Source organism: Rhagoletis zephyria, unplaced genomic scaffold (assembly GCF_001687245.7).
Source record: "Rhagoletis zephyria isolate East Lansing unplaced genomic scaffold, Rhagoletis_zephyria_1.1 Rzeph_scaffold_00030, whole genome shotgun sequence".
In the NCBI taxonomy this organism is placed as follows: Eukaryota; Metazoa; Arthropoda; class Insecta; order Diptera; family Tephritidae; genus Rhagoletis; species Rhagoletis zephyria.
In genome coordinates, this window is record NW_016157114.1 from 459355 (window position 1) to 468956 (window position 9602).

Consider the following 9602-nt stretch of genomic DNA (forward strand, 5'->3'; position numbering starts at 1 on the left):
AACTTAGTTTCACTTGGCATTTCCAATTGGCGTCAGTTGGCACAGAAGAGAAACGACTGGCGTGTTTGTTTGATTTGACCAAAATCGCTTAGGGGGTTACAGCGTCAAATTAGAAGAAGAAGATAATACATTAAGGTTGCATGTGAAATTTCTTCAAAATCAAATTAAATATATTTTTACTTGGTCTAACACATTTGCGTGAATTTTGTGTGTATTGTGGGCGTAGTAGTAAACCGATATTTATCAAATTTTGCACTTTGACTTTCTTCAATATCTAATGTAAAGCTACCTACCAAATTTCTTCAAAATCGGATCACATTTAGTATTTCCGCCCACTAGCGTAGACCTTAGCTACTTAATTTTCACCATATTGAAAATTTCTTCTTTCTACAGTTAAGGAAGGTCTTATAACAAATTTCAGAGGTATCGGTGAACGATTACTATTTTTGGCGCAGTCTACTATATGGAGTCGCGACACTGTGCGTTGTGCCATCTTAACTTTAATTTTTTGTTCTCGAAATAGATATTAAACGGATAAAGAAATTAACGGATGTTAACCGGATATTCGGTTTTTATTCGATACACAAATATCCGAACGGATATCCGAATATACTTTTTTTTTGTTCTGACAGTCTTTGAGTAAATTTCGGCAATCAAAGCGTTTCGTACTTACCTATTTTCTTATCTTCTTGAATATTTTCAGTTGTGTTTATGGACCTGTAACTTGAAAATCCCAGTTTTGTTGGAGCTGCAGTCAAATTGCCGACCGTAGTTAAATTTTCTACCGTCGAAGACAGCAAAGGTATATTTGCAAATAAATCCTCCCGCTTTGAATTTGGTTGAAGAAGATGTGGCTTATCTGCTAGAGGTATAGCAACATCCAATGGTAAGTCGAAGCTCTCCGGGGCCAAACAACCAAGGCTTATAGTTGATTCAGATCGAACAAAGAAGGAATGTCGACGGGTTGTCGCTGATAAAGGTACAGCCGTGGCAGTAGATGAGTTACTCTCAACAAATATTTCTTCATTTGTTACGTTAGAAAACTCGTCATCGATATCCTCATTTTCATTTGTATTTGGAATATTGATATTTGAACATTGGTCAACCTTTTCATAAAAACTTGTGTTATTACGCATATAGTAAATAAATCCATCAAATACGTAAGCTATGTGACGAAATGCTGTTATATCCAGGACAGGTAAAGCATCACGATGTTCCGAGGTATGCGCTCGCATCAAAGATAAACAATATGTAAAAAAGTCTCGTCGAGTCGATGAACCTAAGAAATAATTTAACAATATGTGTTTATCTTTTGATTAATTTACTCTTATTATAAGTACCAATCATATTGATCCCCGCTGATGAAGAATTGGTTTGGCTAGAACTATTTTGGGCATTTAGATTGAGAGGATGAAGCGGATGCGAGGGATCCGTAAAATTGGCCAAATAGGCACCAAATTTCAGCTGTGGTTCTGTTCCATCCATAATTGAGTACATCCAATCCCAAGTGCCTTTTAACCGATTTTCAATGTATATCTGAAATACATATAATCAATATAAGAATTCAATAAACATTTAGGCTTCAGAATGGCTTGGGGGAAGTTGAGAACTAAGTCTGTCTGTCTTCAATTTCCAAAACTGTGCCTAAACTTAACCTCCCGCATTCTAAACGAGAACGGCATATTTTTTGCATAAAATAATCAGCAGGGACCCAAAAAAATAACAATTATTTTTTAACAGTTAAACTTAGCCAAATATTTTTTAAGTCCGAAATAAAAGTCCTTTCCGGATAATAAACAAACCGCTTATCCAAATTAAAAAAATTTGGTATCAAATGAAAGAGGACTGAAACAGAAGTAAATACCACCTCTACTTATATATATTGTTTTAATTCAATACAAAAGAAATTCAAATACCTGACCCAAGGTTTGTGCTATGGTAATTAACTAAAATTTTGTATTGAAATATTTTTAAATAGCTGGCTTTCCTCGTTTATACATTTCACTTTTAAAGCCATTTTACTCCTCTTTCATTTGATACCAAACTTGTCTGATTTGGATAAACGGTTTGTTTATTATTAGGAAATAACTTTTATTTCGGCCTTAAAAAATATTTGGTCAAGTTTAACTGTTTAAAAAATAGCTGTTATTTTCGTTCCCTGATAATGAGTTTAAAAAAAGCTAGCAAGTGAAAGAAATTTAAGTACAAAAGTTTTTATTTCTAAATTTTTTTAACAGATATAGCTTTTCAACATTTAAATAGGTAACTAAAAAAAAAAAAGTTCGCCCAAATCCGCAAGACATCTTAAAAAACAGTTATATTTTATTCTGATTATATTTCATATGGGTGTTTCCATGAAAATGTAAACCAAAAATGCAAGCAAATGGGTTCAAACGACTTTATAACCTTAATTTCTGTATTCAGATGGCGAAAAAAGGTTATGAAAACGCGAAACGGCGGAGAACTAAAAAAAATTAAATAAAAAATTAACCACCGTTTACATATTTTAATTCAAAATAAAACCACAACGAATTGCTTCTGATTATATATGAGTTGGTTGAAATGGTCCGTAATTAGACCTTATTTAAAGAATGTTTAAGAAAGGAAAACCTCACAGTGTACGCAGAGTTTTGCTTACGGCTCTATTCTGCATCAGTGAAAAATTCTTGTCACAGATTTTACTACAGAAAAATATATGAAAAAGTGTAAATTTGTCAGTACAAAATTTTTTGTCACCGACACAACGGCAATTTTTTTATAAGTGACTTCCGTTTTCGTATGATTTTTTTCAACTCTAAAGTCGTACGAATGTCCCGTGCGATATCATGGAAACACCCATATGTCATAATAACCATGGTAGCGGTTAGACTCTAACCGTTAGAGGTGCGGCCATTCACCCAATGAGACGAAGGTTCGACAGCCGGTTCTACGTACCGGAATGACTCGGGTTTTACCCGACCAAGGGCTGTTGTTTCGGCGATCTAACCCCGTTTAGGTCGGCGAAGTATCTTAAAAAATTTTTGTCCATAGGGCTACATTCACTACGTATTCTTCTACTCAGGGCTGGCATCGAGTCAAACCCTGGGCCAGAAATCTACACCTGCTGTGTATGCCGGAGACGACTACACCACAACTCCACCTCAGTCAAGTGTAATGCCTGCGAGGGGTGGAGTCACCTCAGGGTCTGCTCGGGACTACGGACACACAGACAGTGGACCACGTCGTACGTGGCCCCCTGTTGCTCAAACAGAGCAGCCTCCACGGCTAACCTCAGTCCACCCGAGCAGCCTCACACAGTCACCACAACACAACAACATAATAACACCACAGACCATACCACAGCCACGGCAGACCACATAACCCACACAACCGCACCACCACCCACACGCCGCTGCCAACAACTCCTGGTCCCCCCTACAATCTGCACGGTATGTCAGACCAGGATATTCCGTAATGTGACATCAGTCAAGTGCAACACCTGCCTTGGCCGGTGCCACTTTAGGGCATGCTCAGGTCTGCGTACCACGCGAGATTGGACTGGGAACTTCGAGGGCCGGTTTTGCGCTGCTCGGTCGCAGACCTCAACTGCGACACCTCCCGCCACCACCACAGGGCGGCAACCATCACAGCAGCGCACACAGCCAACGGCGGTAAGAACACACACATCACTTACACCCCACATCACGACACGTCTCCCGAACCACATGAAGCTCCTTCAATTTAACTGCAACGGGCTACAGAGCAAGATTGAGGAGATAACCGTCTTCATGTGTCGGCATGGTATATTGATAGCTGCGGTCCAAGAGACGAAGTTGCACAGCAATTCAACTTTGTTGAATTGCGCCGGGTACAACGTGCACCGTCGAGATCGCGAGCGAGATAATGGTGGTGGCTTAGCGTTCATCACGCACCACACCGTGCAGTATCGTCTTATCGAAGCAGACATCGACCGCAGGGATACCACCCTAGAATGTCAGGGCATTGCTATCCGGTCAGGCGATGTTGAGCTCGAAATATTTAACATATACATACCCCCTGTCACCTGCTGCCCGGCAGGATATCACCCTGATATAGGTGCGCTCCTCAGAGGTGAAAACCGTATGGTAGTAGGTGACTTTAATGCGCACCACGATCTTTGGCACTCAAGCCTGTCAAACGATCGTAGGGGAACAGACTTGGCTGAGCAGATAGACGATTCGACATTCTGCACAATGAACGACGACGCACCCACCAGGATTATGGGTAACTGCAGTAGCTCGCCAGACATCACAATAGTCAGCGCTGGTCTGATAAACAGCATAACGTGGCGACCTATGCTGACTCTAGCATCAGACCATCTACCCATAGTCATCTCGATTGATAAACCAACCGACTTTGCCTCCGCCAAACACCGGACCTATATCAACTTTTCCAAAGCTGATTGGAAAGGTTACGCGGAGTTTACTGAAAACACCTTCGCAGCGCTCCCCACACCAACCGACGTCCATCTCGGTGAACGTAAGTTCCGCAGGGCTATCACTGCTGCTGCAGCTCGCTTCATACCGGCAGGATGTATATCGGACCCACGTCCAAACTTCCCTGCCGAAGCGGCTGTTCTAGCCGATGAGCGTGATAGCCTTCGTCAGGCCGATCCCGGAGATCCCCGTATCAGGGATCTCAACGCGGAGATTCGGCAACTTGTAAACGTACATAAGCGGAAGAAGTGGGAGGAGCACCTGAAGACTTGTAATTTCACCTCTGGTGTGAGCAAGCTTTGGTCAACCGTGAGGTCATTGTCTAATCCGACGAAGCACGACGACAGAGTCGAAATTTCCTTCGGCGACCATGCTTCGTCGGACCCGGAGCGATGCGCGAGCTATTTTAGCCGGCAGTTCATACTGCATCCTCCGGTGGACAAAGCCAAGCGTCGAGTGACCAGAAGGCTGCACAAACTGCCAACAACTTGTGCCCCCCTTGCTTTCACTTGCGGTGAAGTTCAGGTGGCCATCGGGAAGGCGAAAGCCTCCAAAGCCATGGGTCCCGACGGAATATGCATGCTGATGCTGAAAAATTTGGGTCCTGCGGGGGTAGCGTACCTAACGGAGGTCCTCAATTTGTCAATGGCCACTCTCATCATCCCAGACATCTGGAAGGTGGGGAGAGTGGTCCCACTGCTCAAACCGGGGAAACCTGCCAACAAAGGAGATTCGTATCGTCCGATTACACTCCTTTCCCCGGTAGCGAAGACACTTGAGGCCTTGCTACTCCCGTACTTCACAAATCACCTGACCCCAGCGAAGCATCAGCATGGTTTCCGTAAAGTGCACAGTACAACAACAGCACTTAACGCCATAAACACTCAGATAACTCGTGGCCTTAACCGTAACCGTCCCTGTGAGAGAACGATTCTAGTAGCGTTGGACTTGTCAAAGGCGTTTGACACCGTCTGCCATTCCACGCTACTAGAAGATATAGAGGCCTCCTCTCTCCCACAGAGGCTCAAACGGTGGTCGGCAAATTATCTGAGTGGTCGACATTCGTCGGTAATGTTTAGAGACAAAACGAGTAAGCAGCGAAAAATAAAACAGGGGGTTCCTCAGGGTGGTGTCCTTTCCCCGCTACTGTTTAACTTTTACATTTCAAAGCTCCCTCAACCACCAGAGGGAGTCTCGATTGTCTCTTATGCCGACGATTGCTCGATCATGGCGACTGGGAATGGAATTGATGACCTGTGTTCGAAAGTAAACGGCTATCTCTCCGAACTTTCTCGCTTCTTCACTGCAAAGTGTCTAGCCCTCTCCCCTACGAAATCCTCCGCGACCCTGTTCACAACCTGGACGAAGGAGGTCAGGCTACCGCTGGGGATTCACGTCGATGACACACCAATTCCGACGGTGAATAACCCCAAAATACTCGGAGTAACATTCGACAGCCTGCTCTCCTTCTCTGCGCACTCAACCGCTATTGTCAATAAAGTACAGAGCCGCAACAAGGTCCTCAAGTCGCTAGCCGGCAGTACTTGGGGCAAAGACAAAGAAACGTTGCTGGCAACATACAAGGCAATAGGCCGGCCGGTTTTGAACTACGCAGCGCCAGTGTGGTCGCCAGGGACTAGTAGGACGCAGTGGACGAAGCTACAGACTGTACAGAACACCGCACTCAGGACAGCGACAGGATGCCTCCTGATGTCGCCTGAACACCACCTACACGGCGAGGCGCAAATGCTCCCTGTAAAGGAGCACAATATAATGCTCTGCAAGCAGTTCCTGATCGGGAGCCACAGAAGTGGCCACCCAAGCAGACAGCTGCTTGCAGAGGAGCCCTCGCCTAGGCACGTCAGGAGGCATCTATATGAACTGACGGACGAAGTCCAGAGGTTCATCAAGCAACCTCTGGACCCGACAGCTTACCGACAGGCGCTGAACGGTATTCACAGGGACTCAGTCTCGAGTTATGTAGACTCTAGATCTGTGAATGCCGTTCTAGGCATACCACCCCCGGACATAGACGAGACGGAGCCTCATCTGCCTCGGGAGACTCGCACAACACTTGCACAACTTCGCTCCGGCTACTGCAGCAGGTTGAACTCCTACCTGAGTAGGTTGAATGAGGATGTGCCAAATGAGTGTCCGGCATGCGGAGAGACCCCACATGACTCGAAACATCTCTTCGCATGCCCGGAAAACCCGACACCCCTAACGGCCTTGTCCCTTTGGACCAACCCTACAGAAGCTGCACGCTTCCTAGGAACTTGACGACAACGACTGAGATACCAACCGTCCTGGGCGGGGTTGTTGTAGCCGCTACAACAACAACAAGGTTCGATACCTGGTCCGAGAAACATCTAAAATCAGTAAGCGTTTTCGCGGTATTTCGCAGATCTAACCGGTCAAAACTATTTATCTAGTTTATGTTATTTCTTGTTTTCAATGAATAATGACTTTAAATTCTCCTTTTTTTGAAGTCGGTTAATTATTTAAATATTTACAGAAAATAAAAAATCATTTTCTATTTAAATTTCTGGTGAAACCGGGTATAAGTTCTTCAGTATCCTGATCATTCTCGCCAGATGAAACTGAAGCAAAAGATTTTTCACGATAACATAATATGAGATTTAAAAACACATTATCTACCTATTTATTTTTGCACTGTCTTGATTTGTAGCCCTTAGCTCAAAGGGGCGGCAGTGAGCAGCTAATTTGATCATAATTATATTGTCTAAATTTTAACCTCTCATTGTCAATTCAAATAATAATCCGGAAGAAAGCGGAAGTAAAACAAAAATCTTTCTAAATTTCGAATTATATTTTATATTCTATGGTTCCGTGCGCAGAAGTCCACGTAAGTGGGAAAAGCTTTTGACTGCAATTCACAGGGAGTGGCGAGAAGTGATCTTGTGCGTACGGTTCAAATCGCAGGTCACAACGTCCGGATATTTATATCCACGTATCCTCTAGGTAGCGACCAAACACCCGCTTCGGAGTGAGCTAAAGTGAGAAGTCGTAAAATTTCGCGTGCGTGAAAAAGGACAAAGGCCCCTGATGAGACTCCGTTTTTTGATGACGACCGCGGCAAACGTATAAAGGACTATTATTTGAGGGTATGCACCTGGAATATCCGGCCCCTTAAAGGGAAAGGTGCCCCTTCCCGGCAGGTTTATGTCCTCGGGAAGACTAAGGCTGTTAACACCGCCATCAAAGAAATACGATGGACGGAGCAAGGCAAGGAAAGCGTGGAGCTTCGACGTCTACTACAGTTGACATGCAAAGGACGATATAAAAATCGTGCTTCCGATTTCAATGTCAAGGTGGACAAGGAAGGGATCTTTGGCGCCACTTTCGGAAAATTTAGCCTCCACGACGAAACGTCCAATAACGAACTGACGCTGATCGACATCGCCGGGGCCCGTAACATTTTTATTTATATATTTCTTACGGCTCTTTTGAACCAAGATCATAACAATATTTAATTATAAATTAGCCTAGTATTTAAAAATGCAATACTTAAGCCTAATAGGACTATTTGTAAGGGAATTCATTTATATACATACATTTAAAATTTAACGGGACGAAAGTACTTAAAGGGCAACAGGATCTTAGCGAGGATAGAGGTAGAAAATTAGTTATATTGAAACAGTCCTACAGTATGCAAATAATTTTCTTTTAAATTCAGTTATGATTTTATATTGAGTAATACTATTAGGTAATTCATTATAACATTTTAGACCCTTATAATAGAGATTACTCTTATCAGGCTCACATTTAAACATGGGTAAGATAAAATCGTTTTTTTACGAGTGTTTTTGTTATGTATATCATTGCCAAACTTTATTCTACCTCTTAAATATTCTGGCAGGTTACCATCTATAATGTTTTTAACGAATTTCATAGTGTAATAAAAGTGTTGTTGCTCAACACTTAACCAATTGAGGGCCGCCAACATGTCTCTGATTGGGGTGTCATAACGTTTTCTAAGAATAAATCTCATTGCTCAGTTCTGTTGCTTTTGAAATTTATAAATCTGGCCTTCATTAATTATGAATAATATAGTTGGGCAATAATTTAGTAGGGGCTCTATCATAGCTCTGTATACCATTATTTTATACTTTCTCTTTAAGAATTTACACGTACGTCGCATGAAGTATAACTTCGTTGCTATTCTACTCACAGCATAATCGACGTGATCATTAAAGTTTAACTTTTCGTCGATTTTTATACCCAAATATTTAAGGAATTGCACTCTTTCTAATGTTTGCTGGTTTATATCTAATTGACCTAAATCATTATTATCCAGGCCTCTTCTAGATATAACCATACATTAGGTTTTGCTGATGTTTAATTTGAGTTTATTTAAGCCATTATATATTTCATCCAGATTGTTTTGATGCTTTGAAACAATATCATTTACATTTTCCCCACTTATCATTATTAATGTATCATCGGCAAAGAGATTGATATCGCTATAATTTTTTTTGGCGCTCTAACCGCCTAAGCGATTTTGGCCGAGTTCAGCAAAGCACGCCAATTCTCCTCTATGCCAATTGACGCCAAGTGAAGCCAAGTCCTTCTCCACCTGATCTTTCCATCGCAGTGGGGGCCTCCCTCTTCCTCTGCTAACACCAGCGGGTTCCGAGTTAAATACTTTCAGAGCTCGAGCGTCGGTGTCCATTCGAACGACATGACCAAGCCAGCGGAGCCGCTGTATTTTAATTCGCTGCACTATGTCCATATCGTTGTAAAGCTCATACAGCTCATCGTTCCATCGTCTGCGGTACTCGCCGTCGCCAACGCGTAAAGGCCCGTAAATCTTCCGCAAAATCTTTCTCTCAAACACTCCAAGAGCCGCCTCCTCGGATGTTGTCATTGTCCATGCTTCTGCGCCATATACCAGCAAAGGCATGATGAATGACTTATAGAGCGTGGTTTTCGTACGTCGAGAGAGGACTTTACTCCTGAATTACCTACTCAGTCCAGAGTAGCACATGCTGGCAAGAGTGATTCTGCGTTGGATTTCAATGCTGACATTATTATCGGCGTTAATGCTGGTTCCCAAGTAAACGAAATTCTCTACTTTCTCGAAAGTGTAACTGTCAACAGTGACGTGGGTGTCAAGGCGGGAATGTG

The 9602-nt window shown here is 42.9% G+C and overlaps 1 protein-coding gene across 2 annotated transcripts in view; it reads right to left on the minus strand.

Moving 5' to 3' along the window:
* Window positions 1-9602, minus strand: part of hyd (E3 ubiquitin-protein ligase hyd) — a 534145-nt gene that overhangs the window by 329531 nt on the left and 195012 nt on the right. For both annotated transcript variants that reach the window (XM_017617625.1, XM_017617630.1), the window contains exons 6-7: window positions 1341-1536; window positions 674-1279 (exon numbers count right to left, since the gene is read on the minus strand). In XM_017617625.1, coding sequence (XP_017473114.1) covers window positions 674-1279; window positions 1341-1536 — 802 coding nt within the window. The remainder of the gene's footprint in view (window positions 1-673; window positions 1280-1340; window positions 1537-9602) is intronic.